Here is an 18,392-nt window from a genome sequence, read left to right on the forward strand (position 1 = left end):
CACTTCAATTTGTATCTTCTTTATGATACTTTTCCCAGTGTTCAACCATTGAAAATTCCAGACCAAACCTTCCCTAAGCTGGAAGAGGAGCAAAATTCTCACCATACAATCTCCAAATGCCTTAACTAAACCTCCCTCATGAAGTTCATAACCTTCCACTTGGTATTATAATAGGTGTGTATGTTTTAACTCCTCTTCCAGTCTAAGTTCCTTTAAAACAGGAACCCTCTTTAACACTTGTCACAAAACTTTGTATTAATAGGTACCTAAGTATTATTTGGAATACATCAAGCTTCTCGATAGTCACTTAATTTGGGAGCTAAGCTAAAATTAAGCTATTCCAAATCCAAACTACAAAAAAAAAAAAAAGACACATTAGTCCTAAAAAAAAAAAGCTTAAAAAGAACACTATCATGAATTTAGACCACAATCTTTTAAATAAACTTAGGTGAGTTTATACTAAGCACAGTGGTATGAAAGTCTGTCTACAGTGTAATAATTACAAGTGCTTTTGAAAAAGAAGTTTTAGTGAATTTAATTGATATGCAAATTAAAATTCTGAAACTCCAGTGCCTTTACCACAGCCTGAAAGGATTTACATTTCTAGGTAATAAATGCTACCAAAGTACATGAACAGTATATGCCAAGGGGATTTTCTGCTACTCAACCACATTTTGGCTGACTATAAAAACTTCAACAAGAAACTCATCTAGGATGATTTCCCTTGAGGAAGAAGAGCAGAGCTGACTTAAAACAAGTGAAGTTTAATATAGCAGAGGGCCTCATAAAACCCTGACTACTGCTAAACAAATTAACTGTGAAGAATAACCTCTCTGTGAATACCAAGAAAGAAGTCTTTTCATTTCTTATTCATGCATTTTATCAATGGTACAAGCAACTAAAGGCCATTATATTGGACCTTAATGAGATATATTAAGATTTCAAATAGAGATCAGTTAAAAATTAAACCCAAATCAGAAACTCCCTATTATTTTTCTATTCAAAGTCAAGCTTGGTGGTATCAACCTTATTTTCCTGACAAATTATTTCCTTCATTACCACAAAGTTATTCCTTCTTTCTACAGATTCCAAAATAATGTCCTATTATTGTGTCTTTCAGAACCTTGAATTTTGATTTATTCCTTAATATCTTCTTCAATCTCAACCTACAAGGATTCATTAGAATTGTTTTTCTTCAGAAATAACTTCATAGTACATTTAATATTAGTAAGCAATGAGTCAACATTTGACTACTGCGTAATTTAAGAAAACTCGACACAGTGAAGGATTACTAAAAAAAATGACTGACAACCATATTGTTATGCTTCATTGCTAATTGCTTTTCCATATATATACAGTACTAAATAAAGCAGTGACTCTAGAATACACATTATCAGAAAAAGCTACCGCTTCCAAATATAAATGCAGTATCTTGACATGGAAGCTGCTAAATTCTGAATTAAACTCAGTCGCCTCTAAGATTGTCTATTGAGGATCCTTCTCTCTTTAAAGTCACTATTAAAAAAAGATGCTATTTCTGCATGAATAAAACGCTACTCTTACAGTTATGCCATTTCCCTAAGAGCAGTTTTTGTCATACATTTTCATTTTTAATATCTGTTCAAATTCTATGCTTATATAATTTTCTTATAAAAAATAATACCACTTAGATTTTTTTACTTATAAACACTGGAACAGAGAACATTTTTCCAAACTCTTACCTGAATAATTGTGGCCAATATATTTACGTAATTACTTTCAGTCTGATAGAGCTCTCTTGCAACTTGCCACCTGGCTGACTGCTTTGAAGGAACTGGAGTAGAATTTTTAGATGACTTAGTACAAGACTTTGGTGTTTCTAAAAGGTAAAAAGGAGGAAAGATTTAAAATGGAAGTCAGATGTAAGTACCAAACACTACAAATTTAATAGAAAAAAAGGGAAAGATATCTACTCTTATAAATATACCACCATACACATTTTCATTAAAGTAGAATTTCCTCCTAGAATAAGGCCAGAAAAAAATAATGGTCATGTACTCTTCAAAAATATCGAGGTCATTAAAAACAAAGATTGATTAAAAAAAAAGAACTGTTCCAGATAAGAAGAGACTAGAGAAAGGTAACACAACAACCTGTGATCATGGATTGGATCCTAAGCCAGAAAAAACTTTTTTCTTTTGCTTAAAAGCACATTAGGACATTAGTGAAATAACTGGTAAAATTTGAAGGTCTATAGAATAGATCATAGTATTAAATGTTAATTTCCTAATTATAATACTTATACTGTACTTATGTAAGAAATGTTCCTGTATTTTGGGAAATACACAATTAAGTATTTAGAGGTAGAGGCACATCATATCTCCAACTTACTCTCAGAACAGCACAGATATAAAAAATACACGTGTATGTAAAAAAAGAGAGAGAGAGAGAATGAATGAATGTATACTAAAGCAAATATGGCAGAATATTTCCATTTAGGAAATCTGAGAGTACAGGAATCTTTACAGCAATATATAAAGATATTTAAGTTAAAAAAGAAGGAAAAGGTTGTTACGATTACACAGTCAAAATAATGGAAAACTTTTCATATATATATGGAGAAAGACTCCCTTAAAAAAAAACAACAACAAAAAAACCCAACAACATTAACTAAATTCTGTTAAAGTATCTTAACATAAGATATTCAGTCTAACCCAAATTGGAGGGAGGATGCATTAGTATATTTTATATGTATCTCAAGAAAAAAATTTTAATGAAATTTCATGAAAGCTTAAGATACATTTTCTTACTATCAATATGGTTAGAATACTTAAACATTATATACAGAATCTCCTAATAGCAAGTTTCTCAATAGGAAAAGGAATGTATAACACATAATAGAATGACATGAAAGAAGACAATATATAGTCCCAGCATATCAAATTTACTCAATGATAAATAATCTTAAGCATTAATTTAAACAATCATGCATACTGTGGAGTTCTGAATGTTTAAAAAAAAACAAAAAAACAGACTTCAAAGAATTTCCCACTTGCCATGTATTATTTTGGGCTACACTCACCAGACCCAGGAGCCTCTGCCATTATGGTATACTTTAGGGGGAAAAAAACCGACATACACTGATCTAATTTAATTATTGTGTCTAAGCAGTGATCTACAAACTGGGTATTCTATTATTCAGAATACCTAATATATAACAGTTGTCATGTCTGTTTTCTTTAGTGGTTCATTTTCTTCTGTCCCCTCAACTTCATATTCAAGCTTCAGTCCTTTATGTTCATCTCTTACCATCTCATGCCCATTAGGTCCACCATGATCACAGAACCAGTAAATTCTTAGATCTACATATCTAATCATAATCCCCCGCCCAAGCGCCTGGTTCAGCTCTTCCAAATGCCTACTGGACATTTCTACCTCAATTTAACCTGGATTTTCTCTCAAACTACACTCTTTCCTCCAAAATATAAACTTTCTATTTTTGCTAAGGAAGAATTTCTTCCATTTAATACTTTGCCATCTTCTCCTCTTCCTCCCCATCACTCCATTCTATCAATATTTCCCCAGTGCTTCTTACTTTTCTTTCCAAACATCAACTCTGGTTTAGGGCCTTATTACCTTGTGGCCCAAGTCTCTAGAGGTTACTTCATGGTCAGGCTATCTCTAAACTGCTTTACTTCTAATCATGCTTCAGAATAATCCACTACAAATTACTTACTCAATGAATCACTCTGCTGCTCAAGTTTCTAAAGTTCCTTGCTGATGACAATATACAGATCAGACATGCCAGTCTGATCTCAAAGTTCTCTAATATTAGACCCCAATTAACCTTTCTAATTTGCCTCTTACTCCTCCATCCTCCAATCAAACTGACCTATTCACTTTTCCCTAAAAACTCATTTTGTAGGCTGTTACCTGTATTCTTGCTCCTCTTATAATCTCAAATCCACCTCAGTTTTCTGGGCCTACCTTAAATTGACTTTCAGTTCCTTCCATGAATATTTAGTGAGTACCTACTCTATACTAGGCACTGGGAATAAAGCAGAGAAGCTAGACAAAGTTCTTGTTCTCTTCCAGCTTACATTCTGGTGAAGCAAGTAAAATAAAGCAGTAAACAAACAATTCTAACAGTGATAACTACTACTGAAGGCAACAACCAGGTAACGGGTTGGTAGGAAGGAGTAGTGGGACAGGGACTTAACTTTAAAGAGAACCCCGATAAGATTTAAGACAGGGAGAGCAAATATAAAGTTCCTGAGGTATGGTTGTAGTAGAAAAATCTGAAGAATAATGAAGATATTATGACTGACACCCAGAAAGGATTAGTGGAGGACAAAAGCACATGAGGTTAGAAGTAGGTGAAGAAAGATTACATAGGAACCTGAAAGCTACGGTAATACAAAGCCATTGAATGACTTCATGCAGAGGAGCGGCATGAACTAATTTATACGTTTTTAGAGACTGGTTAGTCTGCATGTAGAAAGGCAAAAATGAGTACAGGGAGACCACCTTGGGGACCACTGCAATTGTCTAAGAGAGACCATTTTTACAGAAAAGGTTGATAAAGGAAGCGTAACAAAGGAACAGAGTTGGAGTGGCAGAGAGAATCAAGAGTTCTAATTTGATGATGTTAAGTTTAGGATGTGTATTAGACATGAACAAGGAGGTGTCAAGTATATTGTTGGACAGGGAAAACCTCAAATTTGGGAGTCAACAGCACATAGAAAAGCCATGGAATTAAATGAGATAATTTAGGAAGAATTCAATGGAGAAGAAACGACTCAGGAATAATATTCCACATTTAGAGTTAGAGAGAGAAGTTAGGTCAAGGAGAATGTGAAACAAGTGATATGCAAAAGCCAAAATTAAAAAATGTGTCCAGGAAGGAGCAGCTGCTCGTGTGTTGAATACTGCTGATTACACAAACACTGTCAGCACCCCCAGCAAGAGCGACTGGAATGAGTGAAACTCAACTGGAATGAACTGAAAGGAAAATGAAAAGCAAGGAAATGAGACAATGGATCAAGGTGATTCCTTCAAGAGTACCTATATGAAAGGGAAGAGGGAAATGGGACAGTAAGTGGAAAGTATTACAGAGTCCAGGGAAGGTTTTGATTGTTTCATAAATTAGAAAACACAACAAATTTGTGTGCAGACTAAAAAAAACAGAGGGGAAAAACTGAAGATCAAGAGAGAAGAGCTAATTATAGGTGGCTTCCTGTATCAGCTGAGAACAAAGTAAATTCACCTTCCTCTGTACCTATTTTCTCTATAATCTATGTGACATCTTCTATGATTCCTGTGTATTAAGAACCTGCTCTTTGAACAGTTCTATCACTTTCTAGCTGTGTGACCCCAGACAAGTTTTACTTCTCTAACCTCAATCTAGTCATCTGTAAAACAGGGACAATAAAACCTATCTTATAAATATACAAAACACATAAACAATTAGTATATAGCAAGCAACTATTAAATGTAAGCATTTTCATGTGCCTTTTCTCCTCAGACAGAACAAAGGTCATTAAAAACAGAGCCTTTCTGGGACTTCCCTGGTGGCTCAGTGGTTAAGAATCCACCTGCCAATGCAGGGGAGACAGGTTCGAGCCCTGGTCCAGGAAGATCCCACATGCCGCGGAGCAACTAAGCCTGTGTGCCACAACTACTGACCCTGCGCTCTACAGCCCGAGAGCCACAACTACTGAGCCCACGTGCCACAAGTACTGAAGCCTGCGTGCCTAGAGCCTGTGCTCCGCAACAAGAGAAGCCACCGCAAGGAGAAGCCCGCACACCGAAACGAAGAGTAGCCCCCGCTCGCCGCAACTAAAGAAAGCCCGCGTGCAGCAACGAAGACCCAATGCAGCCAAAAATAAATTAATTAATTAATGTAAAACAAAGAGCCTTTCATATTCACTGTAGTAGGGATTTATCTATCTATATTCTAATAATTATTCTATTCCACTAAATTTAAACATCAATTTTTTAAAATGTGAATTACCTCCGTAGTTAATGCTAGATTCTGGTGTGTTGGAGATATCTAGGAGTGACCCTATAGAAAGGGAATGTTCAGCTGACGGGCGCTTACGGGGAGGGAAAGGTGACATGTCTGTCTCTCTTGAAAGCTGAGCAAGTGTCTCTTTTAAACGACGTCTTTTGCGATTGCTGTTTGGGGTATTTAGAGAAAGCAGTGATACTGATTTCTTGAGCTCAGGTGTATTAGCCTGCAATCAAAAGCACAAAAGCTCAATTTTACTTCAGTGGTTCTTTACTGAGACAGGAACAAAAGAAAAATATATTTACGAGTCTGACAAAATCGGGATTTTGCACAAGAACTGTACATCTATATACTCTTCCATGTAATTCAGAAGCTTCATGAAACATAATAATCAAAGGAGCATTGTAATTATCTAACCCTTAACACCTAATGCTTTTTCTCCATAGCACTATTACTATTACATATTCATCTGTAAGCTTCTTTATTGTCTACTCCCCATTAGGCCATAAACTCCAGGAAGACAAAGACCATTCATATTTCATTCACCATATCTCTGGCATTTAGCACAATGCTTGGACATAGTGCTCTCCAATATTTGTCGAATACCACTTGATTTTAGGAGTTCTCTTCTGAAATCTAAGGCATATTTTTTAAACTTTATGTCAGGAACCTTACATTGAGAATAAAAGAGTCCAAAGAGAGCACAACAGAGTACATATTTAGATTTTATAGAAACACAATAAATCCACACCTTCGCTTTCAAATATTCCATTCAAAATTATTAAATCTCGAACTGAAGTAAATTTTCCTTAAAGCCTGCTTCTATACCTTTATGTCACATTTTGGTGAATGATACTACTTTTCACCAAGATCCAGCATCAAGGCTGGATTTTTCCTTGCCTATATTCCTTCTACTACAGTCATTTTTAAAATGCCATCTCTCCCCTTAATATTCTTCAGTGGTTCCAATACTTACAGGACAAATCCAAACCCTTTAACATATTAAAAACTTGATTCTGCCTATCTAGTCAGCTGTATCTGTTGGCCTTCCTTCCCACACTCTTTTCCAAAGCCATACTAAACTACTTGCTATTTTAATGTACTTTCAAGTTTTCATTCCCTCTCCCACCTGCTATCTAACATGAATGTCCTAACCAGGTTAGCCTAGGAAGCTGGCTCATATTTATTTGCTCTTTCAATCGCGCCTGAGTCTCTCAGTGTGAATCTAGTTAGAATACATACATTACTCAATTATAGCACATTTCTGCACGTCTCTCTTTCCTATAAGGTTCTAAGTTTTTGAAGATAGGGATGTTACTGTTCATGATGGTATTACCAAGAATTTGCACAGAATGAAAATCTACATAGACTATTACTCAATATCCAACTGTTTAATTATTCTGAAACCTCTAAATATGACAAAAAAGATGACCTGTGTGCTAATTATACTACGCTCTTTTGGGATAAAAAGGTGTCATCTTTATACAATCAAATTCACAGAATAAATGACAAAAGGGACAAAAAGCATACCTTTTCATATAAATACATAGTTTCTCCAGCTCGGGCATCCATCTGAATGCTTCCCCAGAACCACTAGGGGAAAGAACATTTTAATTAAGAATTTATCTCATCAGGTAAGCTATCAATATTACCAATGTTTTTTAAAAACCAATCTCATTCTAGAATTACTTGCCTCTTGCTTGACAACATAAAGTTTCTTTGAAGGTTCAAATGGAAGTTCTTTTACTATATTTTCTTCAACTATAAGGTGAGTGCATCTTTCATCTCCAACAGGTAAATAGTTTCCTCCTAAAGAGGAAAGCATACAAGCATACATAAGCCCAACTATTTAGCCCCAGGCCCAAATTTTTAAAGAGGCATATTCATCTCCTGATCAGCAGGAGTAAGGAATAAAATACATATAACTTCTAAATTATGCTAAATTCTACCTTGCATTTCAGTCATTTCTTCCATATTGGTTTTCTCTTCATCTGAAAATCCCAGGAAACTTAAAATGCAATCTTGAAATGGAGGAACTTTAAATTCATTTCTAAATTCATCAAATGATGCACAGAAATCCCTAAAAACAAAACACACTCTTCTAAAACCAGCTTAACTGAAATTCAATAAGTTAGGCAGATTAATTTATAAATCTACGGTAATTCTCAAGGTTTTAGCATAACCTGTTTACTGAAAATATTTTACATTTGGTCCTGAAATGTTCATAAAAACCTCAGTTAAAAAAAAAATTGACGTGTCCTCAGTCATCCCAGAAGTAACATCTCACAAAGTTTAATCACGGGTAATCTTTACAAGATGCAAATCTCTGCTCTGTACATGAAATTTTATATGCATTCCAGTTCTATAGTTTCATAAAATCTTAAGTAATAATGAAGTACAATAGCAAGGAATTATGTGATTGTAAAGCTTAACAAGGTTACGAAATGCAATCACCACTTAAAATGTAACCAGACAAACAGAAAATAAGAAAAAATACGGCACAACCCAAACATCCAGATGCATTAAGCTATTACCTGATAATTTTAGAATGTTCTTAATGGTTATTAAATTATTTCACAAAGTGAAGTTCAAAGATATCATAGATGTCTTGCCATTTTCAATTTTTTATAAACAAAACTTTGCTCCTCCTAGACTTTATTCCCTAAGCTTCACAAAGACTGAATTAATTTTTTATATACTAATCTATGAATTTTGGGCATGTGGGTTTATCTTCATGACACAACGTGACTGATTCACATAATTAACTACTGAATTTCTAAACACTTACTGTTCATTCCGCCTTTCCCAAGCTTTATATATCCATTCTGGTTTCATAATTGGAGTACCCAGGCTCACAGCTATCTAAAAACATAAACATGTTTATCATTAATTATATGGTGAATTTTTATCTTAAATAACTGCATTCATGCAAGTTATAAGCAATTATATACATACATTTTGCACAGTCTTAGATCATTGTTCATCTGCTTTGTAACAAAATATAAAGAAAAATTAACAGAAAAAACTATCTTTCCATCATACAATTTAGGTTAAAATAACTTTGAAACAAGTTCCATGATGTCCAAACTGTTTCACTGTATTTTAAATAAATACATCTGTGAAGTTAATTAAGTTCATCTTTATTACATTTCTATTTCTCTTTGTGTTTACCTCCTTGGAAGTACTAACCCCCAAGACAGCAGTAAGAGTAAGAGAAAATTTCTGATTAAGTCACTAAAACCTTAGATATGAATTGTAAATATACCTCCCAGGAATTCAACAATACCCTAAAATTACCATTTGCTACATAAATACACTGATGGAGGGTGGGAACAAAGTGATAAACTCTTCTTAACATATTCAGGTGCAATCTTAAACTAAGACTTTAATCCCAATGAAAGTATTTTCTCCCATTCTTTTATAATTTTCACAAGTTAAATCTTGGAACCATTTTATAAGAACAAAGTTCTGCTCTTAGATAAGAGAGAAATATCTGCCCTCATGACCTTCTGACTTCCTTATTCACCACTGCTCATAGTAATTTTTGCTAATATTATTCATCTGCCTAAACTGTTATCCACCTACCAACCTCCACAATCCCCATCATCTTTTAAGACCTAACTCAAGTTCCACTGCCTCCTTCAAACCTCAGGGGCCACACTCCTATGATTTAAAATTTTTACTAAATGTTCATATAGCAAAAATTGAATTTCTGATCCTCAATAAATTATGGGGTAAATAGACAGGATAAGAGCACTACTGTTAAATCCATCCTCAAACAGTGCTATATTGAAATATACAAAAATACCGAAGTTTACATACCCTGAATTTTTCTCCTTGTGTACAATTTGCCACCAAATGTGTAACTTTTGAATTAAAGTCTTTTCGAATAACTCCACCCATGTGATGAACCAATGTCACCAATCTGACCTCAAAAGAAAATGTAAACATTGACTTTATCATTAATTTGAACAAAATTTTAAACTATGTTTATAATTCATTTAGCATTTACTGAATACTTTCTATTTATAAGGTACATATGTGAATTTTATAAAGATAAATTATATGTCAAAAAATTAAAGGTTCATTTGCCTTATTGGCACAGGCAAAATTATACAGAGATAAGCTAGTAAAGATGATCACACAAAACTAAGTTAATTAACAACTGGCTTTCACACAAGTAAGAAAGTAAATATATTACTTTTTGGAGGGGGGTGAAGTAGAAAAGAATAGCATTATTGCTTTGCCAAGCAAAGGGGGACATATCGGGCTCATGCCTGGAAAAACTGTGTGTCCCAGTACATTATTTTTTTAAAACCAGGTTGCCATCACACCAAGATTCTTCCCAAAAAATTAGAGTAATACCCCATTAGCTCCAACATAAAAAATTTTATGGATCAAAGAAAGAAGTTTCTATGAATTCTCTAGAGCAATGAGAATGCTTTAAGGCTGGACCTGCATAACAAAAAATCACAATGCGTAAACAAAAACTTCAAATAATGTGGCTGATGTGATACTTAACAAAAAGACAGTTTAAACAGATTATACAGTCATGAAATTTTTCTAATTCACATACCAGCTATCCTAATATCCAGATATTATCCATCCTAAATGAAATATCTGTTTCTTTACAAGGCTCTTCAGAGTATTTCTTCACAAAGTTTAAGACCTAGTATATTCATAGTAATTTCTCCTTCAATATTTTAAAAATAAAACCATGATATAACTACCAAAAAAAAGCTAATTTAAATTTATTTTGCTAGAAAAAATATTCTTTGAATAGAATGTTTTAAAATACTTACTAGTTCTTCTTTCTTCCTGAATCCAGTAAAACATAGTACTAGATTCATCATGCTTGTACAATAGAGTGGGCGACATGAAAATGGCAAAGGCTGAAGGATACAACAATTTTAAATCTGTGAGCTTCTTTACAGTAAAAATAGAACACATCTTTCTCAAGCTAAACGTATTTCCCTCTCTTGCCAATTAACTTTCCCAATCCAAAGATATACTTCCACCTTTCAATATGCAACAAATAGCAAAAACCCAGTTTCACAATAAAAATTTCCCATGATTCCCATATCATATTTGATACATATCTAGACACACTTTACTACTGGCAAATAAAACATAAATATTCATACCCAAACCTTTATTTCCAAAATGTACTTTGACACAGATGAAGTATTATAAGGAAAGATTTCCATACGTTACTGTAAATGCTTCAAATTAAAGTTAAAAGAGGTCAAAAATAGTTTCTAATAAATACTAATAATACATACACTTGAACCAAATATGATTCCAATTTTTGAGCTAAAAAATGGAGATAATAAATAATTTAACAAATGGTTTTATCTATCTGTCTATACATGAAAGAGAATGGATAAAAAAATATATTTAATTTCCACTATTATACAGGAATGTTCTTTTCCATAATTGTGGCCTTTAAAAAGTTTATGTGGTTTCTGAAAGCAACACTTCTGAATCAAAACAGAGAATTAAAGATTATCATGTGCTCATTACTAGTATCTATAACAAAAGAAGCACAAAGACCCAAGCAATTTAAAGTTAAGGCAAGCTTAAGAATGCCAAAACAGAGCAATAAAAACCAAAGAATAGGTATTAACTCTACTACTACTCTTACACTGAAATGCTATTTAAAAACAAAAAGCTAAAGTAGGACTTCCCTGGTGGTGCAGTGGTTAAGAATCTGCCTGCCAATGCAGGGGACATGGGTTCAAGCCCTGGTCTGGGAAGAGCCCACATGCCGCAGAGCAACTAAGCCCGTGCGCCACAACTACTGAGCCTGCGCTCTAGAGCCAGCGAGCCACAACTACTGAGCCTACGTGCCTCAACTACTGAAGCCTGCGCGCCTAGAGCCTGTGCTCCACAACAAGAGGAGCCACCACAATGAGAAGCCCGCGCGCCGCAACGAAGAGTAGCCCCCTCTCGCCGCAAATAGAGAAAGCCTGTACGCAGCAACGAAGACCCAACACAGTCATAAATGAATGAATGAATGAATACATAAATAAATAAATAAATAGCTAAAGTAATTTCCCTAATTTTAAATCATGCAGAAACTGATAAAAATGGAATTGTGGTACCAGTTCTGTGCGAAGGAAAATTAAAGTTTATGTATATGTACACATCTTTAGAACTCAAGTTTAAGCAAACTACTACTTCCCAAGATACTGCAGGTATTGAGACTAAATATATGTAAATAATATTGTTTAGAATTAAAGGACTATATTAGAGTAGCCACTACTATTCCTATCCTAAATATTCACATTCTCAACAATTAATGAAATTTTTCTGCATAAAAATTCTTTAATAAAAATTTAACCTTGAGAAGTTATAATAAGCATATATTCTTTCTTACCTCTCCTTTTTGTGCACAGTTTAATACAACTGGTGGTCCAATAACTCTACAGTCAGTCTTATATAACTCATTAAAGACAGAATCCTGGAAGTCCATGACTATGAATACATTTTCAAATTCTGGAGAATCCAAACTTTTAAATTCTTCAACTGATTCCATCTTCACAAATGGCACTTTAATTTCCTTGATTTTTTTCACGGAGTTATTAGAAATAAAATATTATAAAATTAATTCATGTGTCTCTCTAAATAAGACCTAAAAATCAATTCAATATCAACATTTTTATATTTGTAGAAGTTTAAAATCATACAATAAGCATTATACTTAATAGTGAACAGTCATATTTCTTTACTTATGTTTTTATATAAACATATCTCCATCCATATTAAGATCTTAAATTTTGAAGATTATTATAAAGGCATAAGTTTCTGACATGACTTGGTAGTCATTATAAAGCATCTAGGATGCATACAAAATAAAGATGATGAATTTTTTAAGTACACGTATTTATAGTAAAATGCATTATAAAGATATCCACTACTGCTCTTTATTCTGATCAAGAAAATGATGCCACGCATATAGTTCTTCCTGCACAAACTGTTTTCAGAAAAATAGAAAAAATACTATGACATGCAACATCTACAAAAAGGATGGAGTTAACTTAATGATTTCAGTATATACAAGGGAAGTAAGAGAAATATATGAAATACGTAGGCAGTTGCAGCATGGCAAACACAGGATATAAAAAGGCAAGTGAGTGTTTAACACTTTATACTGTAGATCTATGAAAAAGAATGAAGATATTTTGGTATCTATATGCCTCCCGTTTTTAAAGAACAGAACCATTTAAAAGAAAATTCAAATGGGTCAGTAAATTATTTGGGACTTATTTGCTAGGCTGACGTGTAGGGCTGAATTGTGTATATCCAAAACTCATGCTGAAGTCTATAGGGATACCTTAGAATGTGACCATCTGGAGATACGGCCTTTCAACATGTTAATTAAGGTTAAATGAAGTCACAAGGGTGGATCCTAGTCAGATTGGATTAGTGGTGGATTGGTGTCCTTATAAGAGGGGGAAATTTGGACACACTAAAGAGCAGAGATGTGCATGTACAGAAGGCTGTGTGAAGATATATGAAGAAGGTGGCAGCCATCTACAAACCAAGGAGAGAGGCCTCAAGAGAAATCAAACCTGCTGACACCTTGATCTTGGACTTTTAGTCTCCAGGAAAGTGAGAAAATAAATTTCTGTTGTTTAAGTTGCCCAGTCTGTGGTATTTTGACATGGAGGCCCTCACAATCTAGTATAGCTGGTATAGAGAGTTAGATATATTACATGCTGAGGTAAATTCCCTGATGACTGTCAATTATTGTGATTTGTAATTCTGGAAATAAAGCAAGAATTTAGAATAAATATAAAATTATTGAGAAAAAAGAAGCTAAAGAGTTTCAAGTGTCATCTTCATAAATACATAAATGGAATGTCATTTAAATCTAACAATGCCAAATTACTTTATAAGGATTTCATTATTTATGAAACATTATATTTTTGGGTTTCAGAAACACCCAAATTTTAAAATAAATGTAATAGTTTCTAGTAATCTAGCTTCAGAGTGCTCAGAGTATAACTTGTGCCTAATTTAGGTCCAATCACCATAAGTGGACTCTACAAATACAATCAAAGGAAGTGCAGCATGCCACATGCAATGAAATGCTTGACCTACCATATTAACAATACTTTTTATTAATTTTTCATCCGATTTTCCAGGACAACTTTCTTTTATCTTTATAACAGGGACTTCCATTATTTTAATAGTCTGTGGAAAAGAGACTTAAGTATGAGGTTAAGAAAACTATAAATTTATTTATACACAGATGGAAGAAAAATATTTTAAAAAACCCAAAAATCTAAAAACTAAATTCCCATACCTTTAAGGCTTTTATAAGTTCTTCTTGTTTTCCAGCTTCTTGAACCAATATTATTCTTGTTTCAATCTGGGGCATTTCTTCTATTAAAATTAAAAATGTTTAAGTAAAACATTTTTATTCACTAACATCAAAATCAACAGCACATGCAACTTTAGGAAAGATCCATTTATACAGTGAAAAAGGAAGAAGTGGCTCTTCTCCTGACCAGTCATAACTGACTACATTCTAGCTAACAATGTTGCAGCTAGACTGCCCTCACATATGGGAAAAGCAATATCCAACAAGATGCTTTCACCTTCAAATTTGGGAAGCATTTATCCAAACAATAATAAAAAATCTAGTGTAAAGAGTTTCTGTTAACAAATTTTTACTGAATACCTGTAGCCTAGCTTAACAGTATTACAGTTAAATCATAAGAAAGTTACTAGTCAGTAAGTTTAGGATTAAAATAGTGATTTGATATTTTAAAGCAGATAACATGTTTACCTTCAACATATGAACTAGATCCAATAAATAAGTTTTCCTTAGAAGTTTCAGTAACTTTAGAATCAAAAATGGAAGAGTCTGCCAAGCTTGTACTCCCAGTAGTGGATGTTAATGCACTATTTTCAGCCATTATTTGTACTCTTCTGCAATGGCTAAAAAAAAAAAATTTGAATAAAATTACATGAAACAAACAATTACTGGGCAAAAACAAGCATTATATCTAGAACTTATAAAAAGTATCACTACCCTTTTTTTTTTTTTAATACTGAACCAAACAAAGTCACTCAACTTCTCTGAGCCTCAGTTTGCTCTTCTGTAAAATAAAGATACTAAAAACTGACTCACAGGGATACAGTAAAAATAACAATGTACCAAAAGTACTCAGATATTACCTGACAGTCAAAAAGTGCTCACAAAGGTACTCATAAATACTATGCTACCTCTCCACTCCATACCTTTGCCCTCAACCAAACTATTTCTCTTCCTGTATTCATTTATAATACCATCATCCCCCAAATAATCCCAGTCAAAAACACGATCCAGCCATACTCTTTCACCTGCCTCATTCGCCCTGCCCCAAAGCATCTCTGGGACCCAGCCCCCCTTTCTGTGGCCAATGCCACAGTGGCCACTTGGTCAAATACAACAGTTCCAAACAACTTTATCACCAGTTTCTTCAGAGGTCACTTTCCACACGGTTTTCAGGGTATGCTCCTAAAAACAAATGTGACCATATTATTTCGCTACTTAGAACTTCCATGAGCACTGCTCCCTATCCGATCAAGTTCAAATTCACCATCCACTTTACACTTTAGTCCTAGCCTCCCTATTTAGCCTCATCTCCTGTATTTCCCCCAGTCCACATCGACTGTATGCTCCAGCCACAAAGCATTTCCCAGCATTTTTCAAATACAGATCATAATTTACTCCACACCTACTTGTATTTAATAGTGCTCAATTCTCCACCTATCATGTCTTTCAACCCCTGACCCACCACTCTTGACTTATCCTCTGTAGATTCCTCCAAACCTCTCATGTATAACTGGACTGCTCCCTTACTTGTATTTTTATATTACTTTACAAATGTCTAAAAGATTTCACGAGACAATTAACACATGTCAATAAGACTCTGGACTATGAAAGAAAATCTTTGTTTTTAAATTTCCAGGACTTAAAGAGTTGAAAAGTTAAGCAAGCAGGGAATAAAGAAAAAGTTGAATAGATCTTCATCAATTTAAATTGGGGTTTTTACATAAGTTTATTATCTTGAAGTAAATTTCCAGAATATTGGGCAAATATAAAGAGGAAGCCCAATCTTATCTGGAGGTCTATGCCTGATCTCTTTCCTACTTTTTCAGAATAATAAAATATACAAATAACTTCCACCAGATTTTTAGCAAAGTAATAGTTTCAGGTATCATTAGCAGCATCTCGGCATGGTGATGTCAAATAGTGTGAATATGTACATACTAATAACAACAGACCTAAGCGCAATTATTAGGTGCACACTTCAAAGACAAGCTACTCAGCTTCCTGTCTCAGCTCTGCACTTAGTAGGTTAAGCCTCAGCTTCCACATCAGGAAAAGAAATAATAGCACAACTCAAATCCAATTGTGATAAAAACTGAATAGATGATGTCTCTAAATGAGTGACGATTATTCATTCTCATATATAGTCACAATGTAGACATTTCTCATTGCCTTACCAAACATCCACGGCAATCATTATTCTAAGGCTCTCCAAAGGAGTGCTCCAATAGTTGTTAATAAGAGCCTTTACTTAGAATCAATGATAAATTCTATCCAGCCCTTATTTTTTTGTTAAGTCTCACACTTAAATGTTTCCAGTGAGAAAGAAAGGCTCTATCTAAACAGGCTTTCATTTAAAGTCCCCTTAAAAGAATGTTAAAAAGAAAAACCGGGGCTTCCCTGGTGGCGCAGTGGTTGAGAGTCTGCCTGTTAATGCAGGGGACACGGGGTTCAGGCCCTGGTCTGGGAGGATCCCGCGAGCCGCGGAGCGACTGGGCCCATGAGCCACAACTACTGAGCCTGCGCGTCTGGAGCCTGTGCTCCGCAAGGGGAGAGACCGCGAGAGTGAGAGGCCCGCGCACCGCGATGAAGAGTGGCCCCCGCTTGCCAAAACTAGAGAAAGCCCTCACGCAGAAACGAAGACCCAACACAGCAAAAATAAATTAATTAATATCCTTCTTAAAAAAAAAAAAAGAAAAACCAAGAGATGAATTAACCTGCCTTAAGGAATGTAGGAGGAGGGAGACTTTAATAAATCAAAAACACCATGAGTTTACATTTTTCACCTATGCCTCTCTGTTTAAAGACCATCAAAACAGGTAGGTGATTGGGACTTCCCTGGTGGTCCAGGGGCTAAGACTCTGCGCTCCCAATGCAGGGGGCCCAGGTTCGATCCCTGGTCAGGGAACTAGATCCCATATGTTGCAGCTAAGAGTTCGCATGCCGCAACTAAAGATCCCATGTAACCCCAACGAAGATCCTGTGTAACGAATATCCTGCATGCCACAACTAAGATCCCACGCAGCCAAAAAAAAAAAAAGGTAGGTGATTAAAAATTAAAATTGACTGATGACACTGTATGTGATCAATTTACTGCCAAAACAGTTTTAAAATTTAGAAAAAAGCTGCATGCTAAACTCATCACATATCAACAGTCTGATTACAAACTGAAATACACTAATCACTTTTTCACATTTATGTATTCTGTAAGTTTTTTATAACAAACACAAAAGGATCAGTGTTCATAAACCCATACAGATTACTTCTCATCTGAGAACATACTCAAGGAGCTTCTAACTAAATACAACTCATGCCTTTTTTCATCACAAAGATAAAATGTGTCATTTAAACAAGTTTTCTTTTACTTATTTTTTTAGGCAATCATCTTTCAGGGTGGAGGAGCTAAACGCCTTCCTGGGTATGTTGGTGGTGTTACAATAACATTGCTAACATTACATAACACTGTGACTAACAATATTTATTTAACACTTAATATGTGGCATTATTCTAAACCTTTAGACATTGTTCTAAACCTTTTACTTGTATTCATTTAATCTTTGCAACAATCCTAAGAGGCAGGTACTATTATCATATTCCTCTTACAGGTAAAGAAACCTAGAGCAGAGAGATTAATTCCCCCCACGTCAGAGTGTTGTTAGTGGCAAAACAAGGGTTCAAATCCGGTCTGATTCCAGAGGCTGCGCTTTTAACCATTAAGCCATACCCGTCTGTACGCGGGGTGGGGCGCTGGAACGAGCTGGCGTTTTATCTTAAATACTAATAACTAAAGAGAAGACGCCAAGAAGAATCCAAGGGTGAAACCACTAAGTAATCTGAGATAAGCCCCCAAAGGGCGCAGCTGCCGGCCCCCAGAGCCGCAGAGCCCACTGCGGTTTGCCAAGACCCCTTTCCCGACAACTCCCCACTTTGCCCAGAAACTCTTTCGGAAGAAATATTCAACCAGGTGAGCGGTGACGACGCACAGCAGCCAGGTGGACCTCGGGCTCCCACTCCGCATCCCGGCCCCGATGTTGGGAACGCGGCGGTGTGGTTCCCAGAGCCGGGAAGCCAAGGCTG

At 35.0% G+C, this 18,392-nt stretch overlaps 1 protein-coding gene across 11 annotated transcripts in view; it reads right to left on the reverse strand.

Moving 5' to 3' along the window:
- The window catches only part of ECT2 (epithelial cell transforming 2), a 63,682-nt gene that overhangs the window by 45,056 nt on the left and 234 nt on the right, over positions 1-18,392 (reverse strand). For 8 of the 11 annotated variants that reach the window (XR_016393072.1, XM_089910838.1, XM_022572028.2 and 5 more), the window contains exons 2-13: positions 14,787-14,938; positions 14,301-14,380; positions 14,096-14,188; positions 12,369-12,551; positions 10,792-10,881; positions 9,812-9,919; positions 8,778-8,851; positions 7,939-8,069; positions 7,683-7,798; positions 7,520-7,582; positions 5,993-6,215; positions 1,722-1,858 (exon numbers count right to left, since the gene is read on the reverse strand). Coding sequence is in view for 10 of the 11 variants with exons in the window: in XM_089910838.1 (XP_089766964.1) it covers positions 1,722-1,858; positions 5,993-6,215; positions 7,520-7,582; positions 7,683-7,798; positions 7,939-8,069; positions 8,778-8,851; positions 9,812-9,919; positions 10,792-10,881; positions 12,369-12,551; positions 14,096-14,188; positions 14,301-14,380; positions 14,787-14,916 (1,428 nt within the window). In the remaining variant the exon portion in view is untranslated. Of the gene's footprint in view, positions 1-1,721; positions 1,859-5,992; positions 6,216-7,519; positions 7,583-7,682; positions 7,799-7,938; positions 8,070-8,777; positions 8,852-9,811; positions 9,920-10,791; positions 12,323-12,368; positions 12,552-14,095; positions 14,189-14,300; positions 14,381-14,786; positions 14,939-18,392 lie in introns of those variants that run through there. The other 3 variants (XM_022572038.2, XM_089910839.1, XM_089910841.1) reach the window with 2 other exon arrangements.

This window comes from Delphinapterus leucas, chromosome 4, assembly GCF_059928025.1.
Source record: "Delphinapterus leucas isolate spDelLeu-1000000601 "Yukka" chromosome 4, BTC_Dleu_Yukka2, whole genome shotgun sequence".
NCBI classification, from domain to species: domain Eukaryota; kingdom Metazoa; phylum Chordata; class Mammalia; order Artiodactyla; family Monodontidae; genus Delphinapterus; species Delphinapterus leucas.